Source organism: Strongylocentrotus purpuratus, unplaced genomic scaffold, assembly GCF_000002235.5.
Source record: "Strongylocentrotus purpuratus isolate Spur 01 unplaced genomic scaffold, Spur_5.0 spur5_scaffold_7, whole genome shotgun sequence".
NCBI classification, from domain to species: Eukaryota; Metazoa; Echinodermata; class Echinoidea; order Camarodonta; family Strongylocentrotidae; genus Strongylocentrotus; species Strongylocentrotus purpuratus.
The window spans coordinates 2,809,445-2,835,181 of record NW_022145613.1 but is presented as its reverse complement, the minus strand read 5'-3'; the positions used below and the strand labels follow the sequence as shown (position 1 = coordinate 2,835,181).

At 36.6% G+C, this 25,737-nt stretch overlaps 2 protein-coding genes across 2 annotated transcripts in view; both read left to right on the top strand.

Annotated features, from left to right (window-relative positions):
* The first annotated feature begins 9,459 nt into the window (after nt 1–9,459).
* Nucleotides 9,460–25,737, top strand: part of LOC577252 (3-oxoacyl-[acyl-carrier-protein] synthase, mitochondrial) — a 29,441-nt gene continuing 13,163 nt past the window's right edge. The window contains exons 1-5 of the mRNA XM_030974636.1: nt 9,460–9,777; nt 19,089–19,205; nt 19,879–19,943; nt 21,339–21,446; nt 22,128–22,199. Of these exons, the coding sequence (XP_030830496.1) occupies nt 9,654–9,777; nt 19,089–19,205; nt 19,879–19,943; nt 21,339–21,446; nt 22,128–22,199 (486 nt within the window). The 5' untranslated portion in view covers nt 9,460–9,653. The remainder of the gene's footprint in view (nt 9,778–19,088; nt 19,206–19,878; nt 19,944–21,338; nt 21,447–22,127; nt 22,200–25,737) is intronic.
* On the top strand, nt 25,112–25,508 carry LOC752427 (histone H4-like). The gene has a single exon (XM_001175505.4). The coding sequence runs from the start codon at nt 25,188–25,190 to the stop codon at nt 25,497–25,499; it is 312 nt and encodes a 103-aa protein (XP_001175505.3). The 5' UTR covers nt 25,112–25,187; the 3' UTR covers nt 25,500–25,508.

Sequence of the window (25,737 nt, the reverse complement as noted above, 5' to 3'; positions counted from 1 at the left end):
GAAGGCGATTTATATAAACTGACACAAAATGATGAAAATGAGTCAGAAATAATATATGAGATTGAGATTGAGATTGAAAAGGTTTTATTGATTGCACTTCGCAGCCAGATAGCTGAATTATGAACAATTTACATTGGCAATGAATTATAATACATACAAATGTGGTTGACATTGTCACAAAGTATAATATACAGTATATAACAAAATTCATAACAAAGTTCATAAATAATATGACTAAGACAATAACGGGCAAATTAATTCACGTTTAAAATATATTTTGTGAGGTGACACAAGAGTAGGTCAAAGGATGAGCAAGCAGGCCCTGTGCTCTTCAATACACGCTCTCATTCCTATACACGCTCCTATCATATATTACGTCTATGCTCCTATTCTCACTCCTGTACCTTGGACACACTCATAAACACTCACATTTACACTCTTATACACACCACCATTCACACTCCCATACGCTAGCTAACGGTCTGCTCGCTCATCCTTGGACCTCTCTTGTGTCAAGGAGTGTCGGGTATTTCAAAAAAATAAACAATAAAACAAGTAAGCTCCTTCCCGACTTTCGTACATTGGGGAGAAATAAGCAAATGAATTAAAAACTTGAACACCATCTGATCTGAATTGCCATGTCATGATTGCTACAAAACCTTATCACCATTCAATGTACATTTTAAAAAGATGTTACAAGTAATTATGAAAGCATAGAATTTAAAATTTAAAATGCGGAATGTAAAATGTAAAAATGTAAAAATGTATGCAGACAATGAGACACCGGACCATTCAACAGGTAGACAATTAAGATTCATTCATGCATTCAACAGGTCTATTAGGTATGGAATTGAGCTATTTCTATAGCGGTTCGTTTTACAATGAAATTGACGATACTTGGTCCTTCTTCGCAGTGAATAATCTACATTATTGTTAACAGGTAACCAATGTTTACAAAGTGGGTTGTTGACAAGAGATGAAGCAAAATAAGTGCATAATTGTTTGCGTCTATCCGACAGGGTCTGCAAAGAACACACTTCAAGAGCTTTGTCATAATTAATATATTGATCACCTAATATTGTCCTACATGCTCTTTTCTGGATTCGTTCCAAACTTAAGATATGACTTTGGGTGAGGTTTCTGTTAAAAACAGGTACTCCATAATCCAATATTGGGCGAATATATCCCTTGTAAATTGTTACTAGATCACATGCTTTCTCTGAGGAGATATTTTAGTGCGATTACAGATGAAATTTATTCACATGACGCAAATGAAATTGAGAAAATATACATATTTAGCAAGTGTAATTTAGGGAGCACATGTAGAGGTCGATGAAGCGGTTCCATGACACATGTTCCGCTGACGATTGCTCCGCCGACATTTACTCCGCAAAACGCGACAATTGCTCCGCGACAGTTGCTCCGCGACAGTTGCTCCGCCGACAGTTGCTCCGCCGACATTTGCTCCGCCGACATTTGCTCCGCCGACAATTGCTCCGCCGACATTTGCTCCGCCGACAATTGCTCCGCCGACATTTGCTCCGCCGACAATTGCTCCGCCGACATTTGCTCCGCCGACAATTGCTCCGCCGACAATTGCTCCGCCAACCAAATTAACCGATTGCAAAAAGTTCAGAATGCTGCTGCTCGCCTTGTAACTAACACCAGAAGATCATCACATATCACTCCTATCTTGAAATCTCTGCACTGGCTCCCTGTTCAACAGCGTGTGATCTATAAAATTCTACTCTTAACCTATCGTGCACTAAATGATCTAGCTCCAGAATATATTTAATTCCTTCTATCACCCCACTCTGCAGGTCGTTCTGGTTTACGTTCATCACATAATATTAGACTTAAAGAAATACGTACCAAAAGAAATCGGGGGGATAGAGCATTTGCATCAGCAGCTCCTTCTTTGTGGAATAAGTTACCTCTCTCTATTCAGACGGCCAACACTCTCTCTTCTTTCAAAACTGGGCTTAAAACTCACCTGATGCTCAATGCATATTGTTAAATTAATGTTGAATATGTTAAATATTAATTTAAATTATTTGTATGCGCCTTGAGCATCTCTCTAGATGGATATGTTGCGCTTTATAAATATTGTTATTATTATTGCTCCGGTGACAAAAGCTCCTCGAACGACAGTTGCTCCGCCGACAATTGCTCCGCCGACATTTGCTCCGCAAAATACAAAGGCTACAACGACAATAATTGTTGCTCCTCCCTAAAAGTACCCCGCAAAAGACAATGCTCCACCGACAATTAAATTGCTCTCTGATCCAAAAGTGCGGCCTCGTGGAAGACATGAATGCTCCTCTGGCAATTAGTGCAATAAATGCTCAGCCGTTTTTTGCTATTCCCCATAATGTTTGATTTAAAAAACATCAAGTTTTAGCTCCTTATGCAAGTTCTCCGGCGAAAGATAATTACTCCGCTCAAAATCTGTTTCATTTATTACTCATTAGCCGATCAAAAGCTCAAGGCTATCTCTCTCTCTCTCTCTCTCTTGCTCTTCCTTTTCCTTTTTACACCCTTTTCTTGTCTTCTAGCTCTTTTCTTTCCTCTCATGCTATTAGTCTTCTTTCATTTTCATCACTTCTTCTTTTCTTCCCCTCTCGAGTTCTATTTCTCTCGTGAAATTGTAACGTAATGTAGTACATGTAGTACATTCTTGTTTAGAATAGTATTTTCAATAATATCCAGTCCGTTTTCTATAGGTTTCTTTCCTTCAGTTAAGTGTATGTAGCTTTATATATATATATATATATATTAGTGAGTAAAATCTTTTGAGCTAGTGCTATTCGGTGTGGCGTACACATGGCAATCACATGGTAGATAAAATTATGATCATCAGTACTGGGTCAAATAAATTAAAGAGAACTGAATTTGAACCCGGGCCATTGGCTACCCCCTCTCGTTCTCTCTCCCTCTCTCTCCCTCTTCGTCGCCTTACTTTTCCCTCTCTTACCTCCCTGTGCATTTGTATGCCTCGATAATACAAAAAAATAAACAATAAGATTCTTCCTCTTCCCCTCCTTCTTCCTAGTACATGTAGTAGGAGTAGTACTAGAATCAGTATCACAATAATAATGACAACAATGATTATTATGGTTGGTGGTGTTACTAATGTTATTTTTGTAATTATTATGTTTGTTATTGTGATTATTATCCTTATCATGATTATTATCGTTAAGATAAGTTATTATTGTAATTATTATAATCATTATTATTGTTATCATTATGATGAATATGAACATGATGATTTTGATGACGATTAGTATAAGTATATAGTATTATTATAATTGTTATCATATCATTATTATCATCTGTATTATCAGCATAATCTACCATGGCAGTAGTGTAGTATAGTACATGTAAAATTAGGCCTTATAGTAGAGGTATCATTCTGATCATTATTATTCTGATTATCTTTTGCAATACGTCTAGACGATAAACTCATAACAATTGACAATTGTCATGAATCATTGTCTTTAAGTTTACCATTTAATGCATCTGGTTCGAATTTTGCTCAGGTATTTGGTACTGGATGATTTAAATGGTAGAAATTAACTTGTGTCCTATTCATTCTAGTCTTATTCATTTGCATTATGTTTTATTCATTCAGGTTCTAATGTTTCTGACTGTTTTCAAGACAATATCTTATGTGTCGATCATAGTTCTACGTAGCTTGATATCTCGCGGTAATTTTGAGAGAAAAGCAATGCAAGCAATGATTTCTGAATTGTAGCGACTATCGCGTTCGCCTTTGCTGTTCTTCAATAATATTTGACAAGCAGTATTAATTTATTTTTCAAGGACTCATGATAAATTCGTTTAAGAGTTGATTACCTTCGGTTGATTCGTTTGTTCGGATTATTTGGCGGGGAAAATAGAAGTGAATGTATTATTATTCTTATTTGTTCATCGTCTCTACGATGCTCTTTGAATCAAAAACAGCTTTTAGTGTTAAGCTTCCTGAAAGAAATTTCAATTGTTGTTAAGAAATTTTTGGTTGCACTCCGTAGATTATGATGAAGTGTTCGATCTTTTTTTCAATACAAGATCAAACACATGAAGAATGGATGCCAACAAGTTCTTGACAACAATAACAAACTGTGAGGTAGTGCTATTCGGTGTGGCGTACACATGGCAATCACATGGTAGATAAAATTATAGTCATCAGTACTGGGTCAAATAAATTAAAGAGAACTGAATTTGAACGTGGGCCATAGGCTACCCCCTCTCGTTCTCTCGCCCTCTCTCTCCTTCTTCGTCGCCTTACTTTTCCCTCTCTTACCTCCCTGTGCATTTGTATGCCTCGATAATACAAAAAAATAAACAATAAGATTCTTCCTCTTCCCCTCCTTCTTCCTAGTACATGTAGTAGGAGTAGTACTAGAAGCAGTATCACAAAAATAATGACAACAATGATTATTATGGTTGGTGGTGTTACTAATGTTATTTTTGTAATTATTATGTTTGTTATTGTGATTATTATCCTCATCATGATTATTATCGTTAAGATAAGTTATTATTGTAATTATTATAATCATTATTATTGTTATCATTATGATGAATATGAACATGATGATTTTGATGACGATTAGTATAAGTATATAGTATTATTATAAGTGTTATCATATCATTATCATCATCTGTATTATCAGCATAATCTACAATGGCAGTAGTGTAGTATAGTACATGTAAAATTAGGCCTTATAGGAAGGGGTATCATTCTGATCATTATTATTCTGATTATCTTTTGCAATACGTCTAGACGATAAACTCATAACAATTGACAATTGTCATGAATCATTGTCTTTAAGTTTACAATTTAATGCATCTGGTTCGAATTTTGCTCAGGTATTTGGTACTGGATGATTTAAATGGTAGAAATTAACTTGGTCTTATTCATTCTAGTCTTATTCATTTGCATTATGTTTTATTCATTCAAGTTCTAATGTTTCTGACTGTTTTCAAGACAATATCTTATGTGTCGATCATAGTTCTATGTAGCTTGATATCTCACGGTAATTTTGAGAGAAAAGCAATGCAAGCAATGATTTCTGAATTGTAGCGACTATCGCGTTCGCCTTTGCTGTTCTTCAATAATATTTGACAAGCAGTATTAATTTATTTTTCAAGGACTCATGATAAATTCGTTTAACAGTTGTTTACCCTCGGTTGATTCGTTTGTTCGGATTATTTGGCGGGGAAAATTGAAGTGAATGTATTATTATTCTTATTTGTTCATCGTCTCTACGATGCTCTTTGAATCAAAAACAGCTTTTAGTGTTAAGCCTCCTGAAAGAAATTTCAATTGTTGTTAAGAAATTTTTGGTTGCACTCCGTAGATTATGATGATGTGTTCGATCTTTTTTTCAATACAAGATCAAACACATGATGAATGGATGCCAACAAGTTCTTGACAAAATAACAAACTGTGAGGTAGTGCTATTCGGTGTGGCGTACACATGGCAATCACATGGTAGATAAAATTATGATCATCAGTACTGGGTCAAATAAATTAAAGAGAACTGAATTTGAACCCGGGCCATAGGCTACCCCCTCTCGTTCTCTCTCCCTCTCTCTCCTTCTTCGTCGCCTTACTTTTCCCTCTCTTACCTCCCTGTGCATTTGTATGCCTCGATAATACAAAAAATAAACAATAAGATTCTTCCTCTTCCCCCTCCTTCTTCCTAGTACATGTAGTAGGAGTAGTACTAGAAGCAGTATCACAATAATAATGACAACAATGATTATTATGGTTGGTGGTGTTACTAATGTTATTTTTGTAATTATTATGTTTGTTATTGTGATTATTATCCTTATCATGATTATTATCGTTAAGATAAGTTATTATTGTAATTATTATAATCATTATTATTGTTATCATTATGATGAATATGAACATGACGATTTTGATGACGATTAGTATAAGTATATAGTATTATTATAATTGTTATCATATCATTATTATCATCTGTATTATCAGCATAATCTACCATGGCAGTAGTGTAGTATAGTACATGTAAAAATAGGCCTTATAGGAAGGGGTATCATTCTGATCATTATTATTCTGATTATCTTTTGCAATACGTCTAGACGATAAACTCATAACAATTGACAATTGTCATGAATCATTGTCTTTAAGTTTACCATTTAATGCATCTGGTTCGAATTTTGCTCAGGTATATACTGGATGATTTAAATGGTAGAAATTAACTTGTGTCCTATTCATTCTAGTCTTATTCATTTGCATTGTTTTATTCATTCAAGTTCTAATGTTTCTGACTGTTTTCAAGACAATATCTTATGTGTCGATCATAGTTCTATGTAGCTTAATATCTCACGGTAATTTTGAGAGAAAAGCAATGCAAGCAATGATTTCTGAATTGTAGCGACTTTCGCGTTCGCCTTTGCTGTTCTTCAATAATATTTGACAAGCAGTATTAATTTATTTTTCAAGGACTCATGATAAATTCGTTTAACAGTTGATTACCCTCGGTTGATTCGTTTGTTCGGATTATTTGGCGGGGAAAATAGAAGTGAATGTATTATTATTCTTATTTGTTCATCGTCTCTACGATGCTCTTTGAATCAAAAACAGCTTTTAGTGTTAAGCTTCCTGAAAGAAATTTCAATTGTTGTTAAGAAATTTTTGGTTGCACTCCGTAGATTATGATGATGTGTTCGATCTTTTTTTCAATACAAGATCAAACACATGATGAAAATCTACTGGCTGGATGCCAATAAGTTCTTGACAACAATAACAAACTGTGAGGTAGTGCTATTCGGTGTGGCGTACACATGGCAATCACATGGTAGATAAAATTATGATCATCAGTACTGGGTCAAATAAATTAAAGAGAACTGAATTTGAACCCGGGCCATAGGCTACCCCCTCTCGTTCTCTCTCCCTCTCTCTCCCACTTCGTCGCCTTACTTTTCCCTCTTTTACCTCCCTGTGCATTTTTATGCCTCGATAATACAAAAAATAAACAATAAGATTCTTCCTCTTCCCCCTCCTTCTACCTAGTACATGTAGTAGGAGTAGTATTAGAAGCAGTATCACAATAATAATGACAACAATGATTATTATGGTTGGTGGTGTTACTAATTTTATTTTTGTAATTATCAGGTGGGCTGTATATCGTACAGACCACCTTATAATTTCGTTAGAATTGCCTTTGTTTATTTATTTATTTATTATCAGGTGGGCTGTATATCGTACAGACCACCTTATAATTTCGTTAGATTTGCCTTTATTATCAGGTGGGCTGTATCTTATACAGACCACCTCATAATTTTGTTATAATCGCCTTTATTATTCTTTATTGTTAGGTGGGCTGTATATCGTACAGATCACCTTATAATTTCGTTAGATTTGCCTTTATTATTTATTTATTCATCAGGTGGGCTGTATATCGTACAGACCACCTTATAATTTCGTTAGAATTGCCTTTATTTATTTATCAGGTGGGCTGTATCTAATACAGACCACCTTATAATTTTGTTAAAATTGACTGTATTATTAGGTGGGCTGTATCTAATACAGACCACCTTATAATTTTGTTAAAATTGCCTTTATTATCAAGTGGGCTGTATAGCGTACAGAACACCTTATAATTTCGTTAGAATTGCCATTATTATTTATTTTACTTATTTCAAACAACTTTTTTGTAAGCACGATTACTTGAAAATGGCTCAAATTTGGCACACATATATGTATAGGCATATGTACAAAACACATTAACGTTTTCAACTATGACCTTCACTGATGACGTCATCTAGGCGCCATTTTGTAATTTTTTCTGAAAATCAACTCATGATCATATCTTCATAACCCAAAGCCATTTTTTATTCATATTTATCATGATTAAGGTCAATATTCGTCCGGTCAATATAAGGTCCAAAAAAATGCGCGCGTACGCGTACGTCCGCGCGTCGGTGCGCGCGCAAAATTTCAAAATGCACAAAAAAAACTCAAAATCATTTAGCATACGTTTTAGGCCATTTAAAGCATTTTTTAAAAATCTTGCACACGCGCATGCGCGCGCGTTTTCGCGCGTTCTGACAATTTGCAAAATAGAATCGCCAAATTTCTTCGTCATCATATTTAGCACATTTTTTCAAGCATTTTGATACCTTCTTCACCTTTTTCTGACCATTAATAACGGAGTGAGGGTCCGTTTAAGATACATGTCCGTGCGTGCGAGGTCTTGTAATACATAGCATATAAGGGAAAAAATCATGTCGATACAAAATCCATTGTAGCTCTTTAAAATGTAAGGTGACCCCTATTTTTTTCATATGTTCATAGAGTATGAATCGGAGATATGATTTCATGTCTCATTTGACCCTCAATTAACTCACGACGTCATCATAATGGCCTCCGAACTCATAATTTCAATTTGCATATTATGACGTCAGCATATTTTTTGAAAATTGATTGTATCTCTGTAAATATTGATCAATTTTCTCTTCAATTTTGATATGTTCTAGCTGGGACAATCTTCTACGAATGCAGTCTTCACAATTTTTCATTTTGACAAAAGCATCATGGCGTATTTTTGCGATTAAAGGAGGAATATCAATTTTTCACTTTTTGCGTGTATTCTCTATGGGACATGACTTTTTTCAAAACTGGATTCTTCATTCCCGTCTTTCGCGAGCAATATCTCCGTCGTTTTAGCTCCGTTTACGCTGAACTTCGAGTATGTTGTAGCTGAGACAATAAGCTATCTTAAATTTGCCCTTTATTTTGTCTCAAATTTTAGTTAGACCAGCCCACCTATACTTGTTCAAAACAAGTATTACAAATCTAGTTATTATTATTATCATCAACATTGTCACCGGAGCAAGTGTCGCTGGAGCAATTGTCGGCGGAGCAAATGTCACCGGAGCAATTATCGCGTTTTGCGGAGCAATTGTCGGCGGAGCAATTGTCGGCGAAGCAAATGTCGGCGGAGCAACTGTCGTTCGAGGAGAATTTGTCACCGGAGCAATTGTCGCGTTTTGCGGAGCAATTGTCGGCGGAGCAATTGTCAGTGGAGCAAATGTCGGCGGAGCAATTGTCGGCGGAGTAATTGTCGGCGGAGCAAATGTCGGCGGAGCAAATGTCGGCGGAGCATATGTCGGCGGAGCAAATGTCGGCGGAGCAATTGTCGGCGGAGCAAATGTCGCGGAGCAAATGTCGCGGAGCAATTGTCGCGTTTTGCGGAGTAAATGTCGGCGGAGCAATCGTCGGCGGAGCGTGTGTCAGGTTACCCGATGGAGCACATCTAGAAGGCGATTTATATAAACTGACACAAAATGATGAAAATGAGTCAGAAATAATATGTCAACATCAATAATTTCTCTGAGGATATATTTTAATGCGATTACAGATGAAATTTGTACACATGAAGCGACGTCACGATATGAATATTCATTATAGTCCTGTAGGTGTGCTCCAACCGACGCACCCGTGCAACACACCCTTTCGATATAAGCCCCACAGAACTGTGTTCTATGGGCTTGGTTCGTACGTACGTACGTGTACAATTTATTTTTCCGTTTTTTATTTCTGTTGTCTAGTACACCAATCATATTCTGCTGGGAAAACTCGCCAATTTCTCCTAACGTATCCTTGAAAATGCTCAATAATGGCATATAGTGTGAAAATAATTAAGAAATTAAACGTTAGAACACTATTGCGAATCCACGAAAGGAGTATTTCTACCTCTGTATGTACTCTGAGTCGCAGAAGAGTTGTGGTCACTGGAGTAGGTAAGAATATTTAAAAAGAAAGAAAGATGGCCGCGGGTTGACGTGTGTTGCGCTGCTGGGGCTCTAACTCCAGGAAGCTTCGACGCTGATGCGAGCTTCCTGGAGGCGAATATTTTTTCTACACGCTAGCCTGGCCAGTTTTGCCGTAATTAATACTCGTAAAAGTGCGCTGGTTGGGAAAGCCTACATAATACTATATGCACGCAGTTAGTGGACTTGGTTGCTCGCTAGCCGTTCGTTCGTTTCTTCTTAGATCAAGATTAAAGTAAAGTTCCTAAATTAAATTAAATTAAATTAAGCTTTTAAATTCCATCGCCCGATGGATGCAATGGCCGTCTCATTTACAAGGGCCAGGTAGGTCTTCATCTGATGATTGTCATGCATGATGTACATTGTGTATGATGCACCTCGTATGTAGGCTGCTAGACTCTAATATTAGTCGTTTCCGCAGTATTTATCATAGAAATGGTCAGGCTAGCGTGTAAAAAAAATTGCGCTTCCTGGAGTTACTGGGGCTCCAGAAATGTTCGTTTGTTTCATGGACTTAGATTCGATTTCTCCTCAATCAACTTAATTTAATCTTACTAGCTATGTATGGAGAAGAACATTTTGGTGCAGTGATCAGCTGTTTATAATGTGAGATTTCTGCCAGGAGAAAGTATTCATAATTCTCATCATGTCTAGAAATAGCCAATTAAAGCCACGCGACTCGGCTGCCGGTAAGTCTGCATCTGTGTCCGTGCGGAGTCGGGCTTACTCGGACCAAAGACAACTCGGCCCTGCTACAAAAACGGTCAGATTTTGCAGGTGTAGGGTTAGGGTTAGGTTTAGGGTTAGGGTTAGGTTTACAATAAGGGTTAGGGTTAGGGTAGAATGACAAAAACTGACCGTTTTTGCAGACGGGCCGAGTTGTCTTTGGTCCGAGTCGTCTTTAGCCCGGATTCGTCCGTGCATGTACCAGCGCAAGCTGAGCTGTGCGATGGATTGCCGCAGCCGGTGCCTTGCAACTCAGATGCCCGTGCCACGGGCTCTGATTTTGAGCAGTTCGTGCGTCGGGGCATAATAATAATAATAATAATAATATGTCCTGTTTACCCAGGGTAGCCTCATCAGTATTTATACTGTTTTCCCTGGGGGCCCTGCAATCATATTATTACCCCGGTCATCGGGCATAACTAACATCCAATCTAAGTTGGATGGTTTCGAGTCTGCCCTCGAATTTCAAGCCACCCGCACAACTGATCTTGAGCAATGTGTTCAGCCTCTTGAGCAGAAGTTCAATTCTATGGAGAAGAAACTTGAAATCTCCATGTCGAAATCCACAAAGCCGAGGAGGCAGAAAACAAGCTTGAAAGATTTTCAAGGAGAAATAACCTAAGGCTCGTCGGCCTGGCGGAGGATAATGATGATGATGATGATTCACAGCATTTGTATGGCGCCATTTATCTGTTTCAAAAAACATTCAAAGGCGCGAGCTCCTCCAATAAAGTTAGCATTTAAATGTCTGAAGGAAGATGTGAGTTTTGAGTGAAGCTTTGAAGTGGTCAAGGTTGTCGATTTTGCGAATAGATGATGGGAGGGAATTCCACAGGCGAGGAGCAAGAGAGAAAAATGCTCGGTCTCCATATCCCTTGAGATGAGTAATGGGCATCTGGAGAGTAAGGCCAGATGAGCGAAGTCCAGGGCGAAGATGACGCCGCTCGATTAAAGATGACACATATCCTGGGGTCTGACCATGAATTGCCTTAAATGTGAGCAGCGGGACCTTGAATTCAATTCTGCTCTTGACAGGAAGCCAATGTAGCTCAGCCAGAACAGGAGAGATGTGATCATGTTTCTTCAACCCAGTAAGCAAACGTGCTGCTGCACTCTGTACTGCTTGAAGTCTGGAGAAAAGCCTGATAAGAAAGTTGCCACTTTGCTGGTACAGCACTTCGGGATCCAAAATCCGCGTGCACACAGAGATGGGAAACCAATTGAAGGGAGGCCGAGACACATGCTATTCAAGTTGCTGTCTTATCAGGACAAACGGCACATCATGTCTCTCAAGCGCCAGAAGCTAAAGGATGCTCCCTTCTACATCGTCGATGACTACACAAAACAGGACAGGGATGAGAAAAATAAGTGGAAGAAGGAAGTTTCAGATGCATATCGCGCTGGGACATTCCTTCAATTTTCTGCAGGGAAGTGGCGTTCTCGAGGGGGCGCCCCCGCTGTTTTCTATCAAGCTGTCACTGATCTTGCCCATGCATCTTAATGGCACGACAGTCATTTCATGAGCGCGATGATTCATAAGGCTTGACTATGTTATCTGTGATCTCAACTTTATTGTTTTATTTCTTTGCATCTAATTCATAGCATTCCTTTGCATTTTCCAGGTACTTCTTTAACCTCTTTTTCTACTTGGTTGGATATTTAACCAGTGAGTAAAACGACCAATCCGATTTCTTCACATGTGAGTGATGTGAGTCATAAAGAATGTATGTTAAATAGTCTGTAGACTTCTACATGTATATTTACGCTAGAGAAAATCATAATTTTTCTTTGGTTGATTCTGGGCCCCAGAAGCAACCCACGTGTGTTGTTTGTTAGATTTTAACATCTGTAAATGAGTTTTTTTCCTTGTTCATTTTGAAGAAGTTTGTAAACATGTTAACACATCACATTGTTGTATACGTGAGGCTTGGCCGTGCGGAAAGGATGGCTTTTAACATCTCAATCAATTGTGTGTATGTCTTTTTTTGCCCTTATGTGCTATGCTATATCCAGTTACTTACTTTATAAGTTTATAACCACAGTAGTCAAGGTTATGATGCCTCGAGTTAATGCTACTCAATTGAGCCACACTCAGTCTGATGAGAATATTGTTGCAGAGTTGAATATGAATGCAACATATTTTGAATATATGTTGAATGACGAGATTGAAACTACAGGGTACGACTCAAAATATTTTACTGAAAAACAATTTTCTGAACATTTAGAAACTGTCTTGTCAATGAAACGTCCTGTTTGCACTTTAATATGCGTAGCATGAATGCAAATTTTGACAGGCTGTCCTTGTTTTTGGACACTTTTCAGGATAAGTACTTAATAATTGGAATCACTGAAACTTGGTTTTCTAGTCATCCAACTGCCATGTACGATGTTTCTAGGTACATGTATGAGCTAGTCACTAATGATCGACAAAGCAGATCCGGTGGTGGTGTAGCAATGTATATTCCCATTTCATTTGAGTGCCATACAAAAGCAGAATTGTACATTATGAATGATTCATTATAATCTCTTTTGTTGAGATTATAATTCCTGGAGAAAAAAAAACTTGTTAATGGGAGTAGTCTTTAGGCCACCAAATTATGATGTGAATGAATTTATTGAAGAATTGTCTAACACTCTTTGAAGCCCATTATTCAGAAATAAAAATAATAATAATCATTATGGGTGATTTTAATATAAATTTATGTTGTTATGATCGCGATAACTCTGTTAATCATTTTGTTGATATTTTAAGTACATTCTCTTTGATTCCTCTGATTAATAAGCCAACTAGAGTAGCAGAAAACTCACAAACCTTCATTGACAATATTTTCACCAATTTGCACCCTATTCCCACTGCTGGTATAATTGTGGCCGATATATCAGATCATTTCCCTATATTTGCTAGAAGTTTTGGTTAATGCTTTGAAGATTTGTATTTTGTATATGCACCAGCACCTGAACAATGTAATTCACACGCACGCATGTGCACATGCACTCACCAACATGAATATAACCTTTACCCCTTTGTTTAATCATAGACCTATTACGAATGGACATTCATTTTCTTAACGAATTCAGTACGATTGTCTCCGTCAATGTCGTCTCAATAATATTCCGTACATGTTTCTTCAATTTGATCTCATGATGGTCACCGCCAATAAGCCGGGACAGAATCAAGATAGTGATTTTAAACATGTTAATCTACATGCGCAGAAGATAATAAATCGCTTAATTCATGGGAAACCGATGTGCAGTTCTGGTTAATAATTGGAAATTGTTGTTCCGTGTAATAATAATAATAATATGGATATTTATATAGCGCCGGTATCCGCCAGGCTCTGACGCTCATGGTGCTGTACATACATGTATTACTATCACAAAAATATAACTTTCTTAACTAAAATAAAGTAAACTAAAACAACACAAATTATTACGCTACATTGACATGATTAAATAGCACTGTTTAGAAAGAGATGTGTACCGTGTTCTATTTTTAAAAAACATGTTGATATTACCAGATTTTTTTTGGATTGTTTGTGATTTAAAATCCCATTTTCCCCAATTTCCTCATAATATTCCGGAATTACAACTCACAGGGCTTATAAAGATCATGACCTTCTAATTGTTTTATAAGGTCATTGGTTCGTGTAAAAGTGTGCAAATCAGAAATAATAAATTTCAAATCACCAAAATCGTCTGCTTTTCAACTTTACTGCTCCCCATTGGGGATGTTTTTATTGAAGACTTTCACACCGGGCCTTGCGTAGAGTTGCGTAGAGTTGCGTAGAGTTGCGTAGCGACTACGCCGATCGTACGCAACCCTACGCCGATCGTATGCAACCCTACGCAACTGTACGCGGAGGGACGCGAATGGGTAAGCGAGATGAACGCAAAAAATTAAACATGTTTAATTTTTTTCGCGTACCTTCGGCGTAGACTTTACTACGCAACTGTACGCTAAGCCTACGCAACTGTACGCCAAGTCTACGCAAATGTACGCCAAGCCTACGCAACAATACGCTACCCTACGCCAGTCCGACGAAGCATTAAAAACGTATGGTATAAAGATTTTGTTTGGTATATACCTGGATGTAAACTTGGCAGGTGTTGATCATTGATCATTCTTGCTTGTAATTCTGTTTGTACTACTACAAGGTATTTCAGACTGACATGTTTTGTTTTGTTATGGTTTATTCAATTTGTGATAATTAACATCTCAGGCTGTTGATATGATAAACAGAGATAAGATTCATAAACTGATGCCTCATGCGAAAAATTTATTATGTTTTGTGAAAATCTGTATGTATTTGTGTCGGTTTGTTTGCTTGTGTGTACGTTTGTGGTCCTGTTTGTATGTTTGTAATATAATTTTGTTTAATTGAAATGAGCAAAGAAATAATTTTGTCTCACTCTGTTAGTGAGACTGAGTGAGTGTGTATGTCAGAAGTATTTCTTTAAATCTAATAAATGACTAACATTTATATCATTACATTGTCACACACAAATACGCTACGGACCAAGGACAACAGATATCGTCTTCAAACTTTCAGGAAACTGTTATGGAATGATATTTTACAAATGAGTGAAAAAAAGGGATATGGTCAACAAATATCAGACTTCTGTCCACATTTATTCACAAATCAAAATAAGCGCTCTCTTTTGTTGGCGTTTTGAGGTATCAAATCACATCACGTGACCTTGCAATGTTCATCAAAAGAAAGTTCATATATTACCCTTTTGAATGATACATGGTACAATAATGTAGTACATCAACAAAAATGTCTGCATTTTTTGGAAAATAAAATCTTGAACAAATTAACATTACTGCAAAATAACCTCAGCAGTTGCTAATACCTACCAAAAAAACTGAAAATTTAACGGTCAATAACGAGTACCAAATGCCACTTTTTACTATTAAAACTTATGGCAGGTTTATAAATGTTATTTTCTGCACTCACTATTTTACGCAAATTAGCGTTTCAGCCCTATTTCACGCATGCAAAAGAGACCCACTGCCCCTTGGATGTCACAGTTTGTCAGAATGTTATTATTATACTAAGATCGAGTTATGTTCACATGTAATAACATGTACAATTCTTTGTACACTGCACAGTTCATTTATACAATAAATTGAAATGTCTTTTAAACATATATTTTTTTGTATTATATATGTTTATAAAGCGCCAATGGCTATACTCGCGGCTCCTACGAGCGTCTATTGCATTTTTACATGGCATTTTCGCACACAGTGAGGAACCGTACGCAACCGTAAGCAACCCTACGCCAGGCCTACGCAAGCGTACGTAACCCTACGCCAATTGCCTACGCCGTAGGTAAGCGGTGCCTACGCACAGGGTACGGAACTATACGCCGTAGGTACGCAAGCCTACGCATAACCTACGCAGGGACTACGCCGAAGCATCAATTTATTCATGAGTACGCAGCTTAACTTCGGCGTAGTCGGTACGCAACACTACGCAACTCTGTGGCGGTGACTTTCATTGGATAAAAGAAAGGATCACGTCGAATGTCCATCCGTAATAGGTCTATGGTTTAATGTAGACGATAGCTTCTAACTTACCTTTCCCAACATCATTAGATAATACATTTCATGATTCTGTAAATGAAAGTAAATATTATACACCGTTGGAATTAAATTAATTAAAGATAATTTGAATAATATCTCCTTATTACACATTAACTCCAGAAGTTTAAATAGAAATTCTGAATATTTTGAAAATCTCCTTCAGTCTTTAAATAATTTAAATTTTTCTGTAATTGGAGTAAGTGAAACTTGGTTACATCATGACTCTCCCCCATCATGACTCTCCCCAGTTATTTAATTTACCTAATTATGCATTAATAAGGGCTGATCGTGAAGGAAGGAGAGGCGGCGGGGTAGCATTTTATATTGCTGATAATTTGAAAATTAGAGTCCGTTATGATTTTAAATTTGAACAGACAAAAGTATTATTTATTGAAATTGATAATGATAAATTGAAAAATTGTGTCATTGGTTTGATTTATAGACCCCCTAACAGATGTTTATTTTCTGGGTGATTTTAATGTAAATTTTCTTTCTTTACCCCATAATAGTTGAAAGTCTGACACGTTTATTCATCTGATGCGTTCATATGGATTTTGTTCATACATTAGTAAGCCCACTAGAATAAATGTACACTCCTCAACGCTTATTGATAATATTTTATCCAATGCATTTACTAATAAATTAACTGGAGGATTATTATGCTCAGAAGTTTGTAACCATTTACCTATTTTTGTAATATGTGAACATGAAATTTCCCAATTGAAACCACTTAATAATATTATGTATCGAAAAGAAACCCCTCATAATATTGAATTATTAAAGCAGAATTTAGCTGTAGAGGAATGGGTGGACGTATATAACGATGTAAATATTGCCTATGAAAATTTTAATAATAAATTAGAAAACTATTATGATAGTAATATTCCTTTAGCGAAAGTTAAACGTAAAAAATAATAAACCAAATAATCCTTGGATAACGAAATGTATACTGAAAACAATACAAACTCAAAATCGCATGTATAAAACATATGTACTTAACAAAACTGATGTAAATTTAACAACTTATAAAAAATACCGTAATAAATTAACAAAATTAACGTCCAAAGCTCAAGGTTGTGATAGAATTAGTACATCACTTTTAAAACAAATAATACATGTTATCGCTAATCCACTAACCCATATTATTAATCAGTCTTCATGGCAAGGTGTTTTTCCAGATTTACTTACGATAGCGAAGGCAATTCCGATCTTTAAAAAAGATGATTCGCATGAAATAAGTAATTATCGTCCAATATCTATTCTTCCTAGTATATCTAAAGTTTAAGAGAAAATTGTATATAATAGGTTAATCAATTTTTTTAATACTCACCAAATATTAAATCTAAATCAATATGGTTTTAGGAAAAATCTCTCCGCTGACTTGGCTTACTTAAGATTACTAATGTCATAGCAAATAAAGAACACGTGATTGGTACTTTTTTAGATCTCAGTAATTAAGCGTTTGATACGCTCGATCATAATATTTTACTCCAAAAACTCTCTTTTTATGGTATTCGGGGCCAGGTCCTCTCATATCTTAAGGATTATTTAACAAATAGAAAACAATATGTTAATTGTAACTGTCTTGATTCGGATTTACTTTCCATTAATTGTGGCGTTCCCCAAGGCTCCATTTTAGGCCAAAGTCAAACGATATGGCACTTAGAGAGTGAGAGAGAGAGTGAATGTTTTAAAGTGTGAATTACGCAAAGTTTCGAACTGGTTTAGTGTAATAAGCTCTCATTAAACATAAGAAAAACACATTGTATGCACTTTAAACACTATAATTATCATTTAACTAATTTCCGTATTAATATTAAAATTGATAATATGGCAATTAAACAAAAATAGACATCAAAGTTTTTGGTAGTATTAATTGACGACAATTTAACATGGAGTGATCACTTACATTATGTATTTATGTGTATATCCAAAAGTGTTGGAATTATTAGTAAGTTAAAATGCCTTTTGCCCCATACTACGTTATTCTTATTGTATATGATCAGCCATGCACAAAGAAGACGAAAGACCTGATGCATGGCTGATCTTCAACGAAACGGAGTTAAATCTTTTGTCAACTCTGTTTGATGCTAAGGCAGGCAGTCAGTGAAAAAGAACTCGTTTGATCAAATTATGGAAATGCAAGCATTACTTTAAACAAACAGAACTTGTTTATTCCTGGCTCATTTTTCCTGATTGAGGTGTCATATGAAAGGGCAGAAATTGAACTTTATAGAAATTTGATTTTCTCCTTGAAATTCAGATACCGCCCGCCAAATGACTTTTTGGTTTCCTCTCTTCAAATTGCTTTTAATCACTCATGCGTGAAATATGCATCATATGAGTTGCATCAAATGAAAGAGGAGGATCTAGGCCCCTTATCTAGGCTTTCCAAATATGTGTCATTTATTAATTATAATTGTGATTAAGTTATGATAAAACATCGATAGTTCTCGGTTTCGTTTTTTCTGGGACGTACTGTATAATTTAAGAATTTGCCGCTATTCTCTCGAGGCCGCCATCGATTTCAAGCTTCCCGCTCATGATGGCGGTCTCCTGTGTTTTCTGTAATTTATCTTTTTTCATTGAAATTATATTTGTGTTTGTATGCATCTTAGTTAATGTTCTTAACAAATTATAATTATGTAAAATGAAGAAATAATTGTTACTTTATGTATATGATTATGCTCTATTTTGAAAATGCAGAAATAAAAACAAACAAACAAACAAACAAACAAATACATATTGAAATGCCGGCTGTTCAAAAAGAGGTCCTCTGTCTGCTAGACTCAACGACATGAACGATGTTTGTTTACCCCCTCCTCTGGGGTTAGAAGTCTAATTCTGTAGGCTCTATTACTCTAAGTATATGAACAAAAAGAAGACTTCTCTTTAATAAAGGAGAGGGCTTTATTATTATGTGCTTTATTTTGCTCTATTTTTCTTTTCTTGGCCATATTTTCTTCAGGTGTGGTGTGTCCTCTAGGAGTAGGCATTGATGTGGTGTGGCCAAGGCTTTTAGAAGGACAGAGTGGGATCACCAAAATAATAGGAGATGAGTTCAAAGGCATCCCATGCCAAGTTGGTAAGTTGTCATAGAGTTCTTTAAGAATTGGTAGTCAGACATTTGAAGGTTGTTCAGGAAATAAAGTGACATATAATGGAACTTCATTTAAGACTTGTTAATCCAACAGTCTTGATGCTGTAAGAGGGTCAAAAGGTGATGACCTTAAAGGCATCCCATACCAAGTTGCTAAGTCACTGTGGTTTAAGAATTGGAATTCAAACATTTAAAGGTATACTAACAGCCTTTTAAAGACTTTTAGAGGGTCACATTGTGAGCTCAAAGCTCACAGTGTAGGAATAAGGAGATAGAGTTCAAAGGCATTTCTTGTCACTGTGGTAAGTTTGTAGGATATCCTCCATGGTTTCATTCAATGTCGCCATTGTTAGATGGTCAGAGTTGGATATTTAATAGTGTCCTCAATTCTTTAATCAGTCTTTACAAACTCATTAGAGATTCAGGGGGGGGGGGGTCACCAAGCAGACACGGACATGAGTTCAAAAGCATCCCAATGGTAAGTTGTCATAGAGTTCTTTAAGAGTTGGTCTTTGAACAGCCAGGAACTAGCTGTTAAAGGGTCAGAATGGGAGGTCAAAAGTAGCCATTGGTATCTATGAATATTTCCCCCAGTTCCCATATTATGGGCCGTCTAAAATAATGGGTATTTTTATGAATGTTTTCTTTTCTGTTCTAGCTGGTTTTGTTCCAAGGGGCAACAAACAGGGTGAATTTGATGCACTTCGATATGTCTCATCATCAGTGAGTATACCATCATGTATTATATACCTCACTTTAGAAATCCAGCCATCTGAATGGTCGAAATTGCATTCATAAAGTTTAACTATTCCTGTAAAATTCCCGGTAAAATTCCAAACCCATGTAATAGTTCTAAAATAATAGTTCTAAAATCCCAGTAACCATGGTTACCGGGAAAATAGTTCAGTCTTGGTGAAATACCCATAGGTTCACATGTTAAAAAATGGTTTGAGCGATCGAGGATACCGTACGTGTGGGAAGAATTGGTCGGTATTTTCATACAAGACAAGACAATTCCAAACAAGACAAAAATGGAAACTCTCCCAAGATTTCAACTTATCAAATGCAAGACTCGCTGACAGCAAGAACAACAAAAAGGGTACGTGAAATTATCCATAAACATGTTCGTTTAGTTGCTGAAAATACGTTTGACGAATACCAGCATAGACGTAGACGAAAATAGATCTAGTAGTCTAGGGTGTCTGATCGCGCACCCGATGTTGTGTGCTAAAATTCTTCCCATAGAGATTGCACGCAATGCAGTCTCTATTCAGTCTACGTGCATTGCGCGACCATGCAAAAAAAGTCAAGTTTTTTTTTTCAATTCGAGATTCAAACCTTTATCTGTCGTGATCCTGAAGGTGATACTCAATAAGTGAGGTGTCATATGAAAGCGCAGGTTTTTTTCCATATTCCCCACAGGGCCGGCCCACCCCCCAAAATTGTAAAAATATCTTGCTTAGACTAGAATCTAGATCTAGTCTATACTCTCAAAGTAAGTTGACTTTTTTTTGGCATATAAAAGTATTAATGACTGCTTTAATATTCGAAAAATAGTTGTTTTTATACGCTCTCGGGAAGGTTAAAATTGGGGTATTGTCCTCGGCACGCCTCGGGCAATAGCACAATTGTAACCTTCCCTTGAGCGTATAAAAACAACTACTTCTCTCATTCATTTCAGTCATATTTAGTAGATGAAATACGGTTGGTGACTTGAATTGGACAGATATAATAATTATAAGATTTTTTTAAATAAAGCAAGTAAATTATGAACTTATAAGATTGTCCTTCTTTAAAATAAAAGACAGCATAGGTAAAGGGTTAGTCTTGACCTAATGTCAGTTGTCAGGGATTAAAAGTAATGTTTATTGTAATTCATCTATATATGTATCAACTGTATGACCTTCCATCATTATCTTAATATTTGCCTATCTGGCATGAGGGATGAAGTGGAAACCATTTCAAAATAATAGACAATAAAATTGACTGATGAAATGCAAGATTTGAAAGGGGAAAATAATGGAGGAGAAATAGAATAGAAAGAAAAATGGAAATAAAGTTTTTGAACAGTGGCCTGTGTTATGTATTCAGTCATATATTTTGATATTTTCTTAAAAGGACTTTCGGAGCATGAGTCTGGCAACCATCTTTTCTCTTGCTGCTGCACAGGAAGCCCTCTTACAAGCAGAGTGGAAACCAGAGAGTGACGATGACAGAAACAACACGGTACCACCCTCTTCAGTTTCGTTGTAGCAAACTGCCCAAGATAAAAATCCCTGATGCAGAGAAATTAAAACAACTTCCTGCACCAATAGCTCCTATGTGTGATGAGATATAGAAATTTGAACCACACCATACTTTTTTCAATTCTTAAAAACCAGCATCATCAACATCAAAATGAGAGAGGCAGCAACATCGCCCACATTGTGTTGATATAACATTTAGGTGGTTCATATTGGGTTTTTGGCTATCCCTGGGCACTAGTTAGTGGAATTTCCTACTTATTTTGTCTCTATATGTTTTTTGTTTTGTTCTTTGCCTGGGAAATAACTCTTAGGTTGATATCTTCGACTCCCTGTACACGAGAATTTGCCACACATGCAATTTTACCCAAAACAGTAGGCACCAATTGACAGAAGAGTTATTTTGTGCAACGATGGACCTACATATTCGGTCTTGATCATGATTAGCTGCAGGATAAGTTGACAATCCTTCTAAGACCATTATATATTGATCCTGCTCTGAAAAGGTTGAAGCGTTTGGTTTACCGGTATCTACTTCATGATAAATACAATGTGGTACAGGGAAATTATTTGTATCATGCAGCATTTGAAGAGTTGAATTAATGAGATAAATATAACAAGTGGCATATATTTCATTTATTTGTTTGTATCTTGCGTCGGACAGGGTGTGGCCGTTGGGATGATTATGGCAGAATTGCAAGATATTGTGGACGCCGGTCAGACTCTCAGAGAAAAGGTTTGTCGCTTACGATATTGATAATGATGTTAATACCGTGAATGATGAAAATGGCAGTACTAATGATAATAGTATCCCTACACGGCTGGCTCTGGCGGTCGTTGTGCGGGCATTTTCGTTGGCCAGTGGAAGCAAATTGAGTGACCGCTGGCTAGCTTGCTTGTATCTTTGTTCAGGATCGTATCCAGACTTTGACCCGTGACTCTGGCGTGGAGATACTTTACTATAACATACTCATTTTCAGAATCAAGCACTTGCGGTTGCTGAAAGTTGGCAATTATAACACTCAATTACAAAAAACGGCAATCAAAGAATAAAATGACGTCGATTTATTTGTATTGTATACACATTTTATATAGACAAAGTTCATTCAGATAAGGATTGCGAGTCAGGATTTTATGCTGGAATAGTGATTTTTTAGCGGTTCTTGGCCCTTGTTTTACCATCATATTCTAGCCAGCCATCATCAGGATGTATATTATGGAGTACTTGTAAACTTATATTGTGGAGTAGTTTGGATCTACGCAGAAAGGCAAATGTGTGTAATAATTGACCGTTCTTACATTCAGCCCCACATATGACATTTTGTTTCTTCTTCACCGTTCTGGTCACCGGTATCAGCATTGACTCCCAAGACATTCCATCAAAGTGCATGGTCATTCTAATTCTATTCAACGTTCAAGATGTCTAATGTTAGCCCGTCTGTGAACACCAGACAAACTGCAGCTGTAACTTGTCTGGTTATAAAAGACCTATTGAAGAATAAAGAGTTCAATGACCTTCTTGCATCTGTTGTAAGTAATGCTATAGACAAGAAGATGAATGAGATATTGACAAGATTAGATCGAGTTGAGGGTGACGTCTTTGACCTACAAAGCAAACTAGAAATGAAAAACAAAGAATTGGAAAAATTTGTAGGAAAGGTTTCACTCTGTGACAACACCACCGCCAAATTGGAAAATGCATTAAATACCATGAAACAATATTCAAGATGAGCATGTATCCGAATTTTTGGTGTAAATGAAGTGAAAGGGGAGAACACAGATGCAGAGGTAGCTAAGGTTGTCACAGAAACGCTTGGTATCCCCCTTGATGTGGAGCGTGATATTGATCGTTCTCATCGCGTTGGAAAAGTAGTTTCAGGCTGAGACTGTCAGCAGCAGCAGCAATCCCAGCTAATACTGCAACATCTGAGCCTCGACAGGAAACAAAGAAGCCACGACCAAGATAAATAATTGTGAAGTCCACAAGCTACAAAAAAGGAAGGAAATATTAGAAAAAAGAAGGAAGCTCAAAAATACAGGAATATCAATTGTGGAAGATTTGACGACAAAGAATTAGAAATTGCTTGCAGCTACACGCAGTAAAAAGTATCACAAAACTCATCACCTGTGATAATGACCTTCAACATATTATAACTCACTGACAAATGACGTCATGCTACACTCTTGCCTTTCGAAAATGACTATAATAACAATGATTTGACTGTAATTCACCTACTCCTAATTAATACCGTTTCATACCCGATTTGTTATGTATATATATTGTACTTTTTTTCTTTTTTTTTTACATATTTTGCTGTTTGTTTCCCGGTATGGTAATATTTAATTTCAATGTGTTATTCCTCTACACCCTTTTCTTCATTCTTCTATTCTTCATCCTAAACCATGCTGTATACTACGTCTCTTATATTTTTCAATTAGTGAATTTACATGGTAGAAGTTCCATTGGAATCTTACGGGCATCGTCGTACCCTTGATAATGTTTTAAAAGAAAATGAATTTGTAAATTATTATTTAGATACAAATGCCTTCACTGCAAAATATGGAGAACCAACCTACAAGTATCAATCCTTAGCTCATTTTAATTGTAGAAGTCTTTCTAAAAACTTTGAACATTTTGAATTTGTTTTGAACAACCTTAAACATTAATTTAAAATAATTGGTCTAACTGAAACCTGGTTGTGTGATACATCATCAATAAATATGTATGACTTAGCAGATTATGATTTTATAAACAATAATCGACAAAACAAACGTGGTGGTGGTACTAATATGTTACTACATTGATAGATCGTTTCAGTATAAAGAGAAAATAGAATTAACAATTGCTACTGAATCAATCAAAAGCCTTTTTATTGAATTGGATAATAAACAGAACAAGAATACAATTATTGATGTTATATACCGTCCACCTGGCAATCGATAGACCTCTTTCTAAGCGAATTCAACACTATTTTGAACAAAATCAATGCAAGTTCTCATAAATGTTTCATCATGGGTGATTTTAGTTTGGATTTATTGAAACTAGGTTCAAACATACAAGTTGACCAATTAGTTGATCTTTGATATAGCTTTTCATTCTTTTCGACAATAGAAAGTCCTTCACGTAATACATCATCATCTGCATCATTTATTGATAACATATTTTACAAATTATGGAAACCATATGAGTTCTGGAATTTTAATTAGTGACAACAGTGATCATTTACCAATATTTACCATTTTTACTTCCCTCTATATTCAGGAAAATCTTGAACAACCATATAATTTTCACAAACGTTATATAAACGATTGTAACTTGCATTTGTTTTCTTCAATATTAAAGGGGCATGTTCCCGCCAGTTTAGTTATCGGAACATACCTTCTGCGTAAGAGCCTTATTCTGTTGATGTCAATAGGCAGCTATAGCACCGTCAGCCAGCGCGTACGTATTTTGAACGCCCTCTGGAATTGGTGAAATTGGCCACCAGTCAAAAGTGCGTTGACCTTTCAACGGTTTTTTTTTTTTTACCGAAGCGCCCTCATTTAAGGTCGGAGGTATAGCAAACTATACATTTTTCGAATCGTCATGACCAGACGAGTAATTTGATATGCATATCGACACGATTGGAATATATTGGAATATATTTGGGTATATTTCGCTTAGCGTAATATCCAGTCTACAGGATCACACAGAACTCGCTCTCAACTATCAATCATCATCATCATGTCAGGTCGAGGAAAAGGAGGAAAGGGACTCGGAAAGGGTGGTGCCAAACGTCATCGCAAGGTTCTACGAGACAACATCCAAGGCATCACCAAGCCTGCAATCCGTCGACTTGCTAGAAGGGGAGGTGTCAAGAGGATCTCTGGTCTCATCTACGAAGAGACACGCGGTGTACTGAAGGTCTTCCAGGAGAATGTCACCCGTGATGCAGTCGCCTACTGCGAGCACGCCAAGCGAAAGACTGTCACAGCCATGGACGTGGTGTATGCACTGAAGAGGCAGGGTCGTACATTGTACGGCTTCGGAGGCTAAGTGTAGCAAACCTCTCTCTCTCCTGGCTAGAATAACAAACGGCTCTTTTCAGAGCCAAAAAAAAAAAAAAAAAAAAAAAAAAAATGAATTTCGACCCCTGTTTGACCTTTGTTAACCCCTCACGAAAATGCCCGGGATTTTCAAGGGGGCAGCCCAAGTCAAAATTGTTTGGTATTCATCAGGGAACACAAAAACACTTTCAAACTTTTGTTCCCAAAGATTGGTCACGGGACCTACA

Bases quoted from the DNA above. Each gene is read 5' to 3' on its own strand.
- LOC752427 (XM_001175505.4), top strand. From the start codon at position 25,188: ATGTCAGGTCGAGGAAAAGGAGGAAAGGGACTCGGAAAGGGTGGTGCC.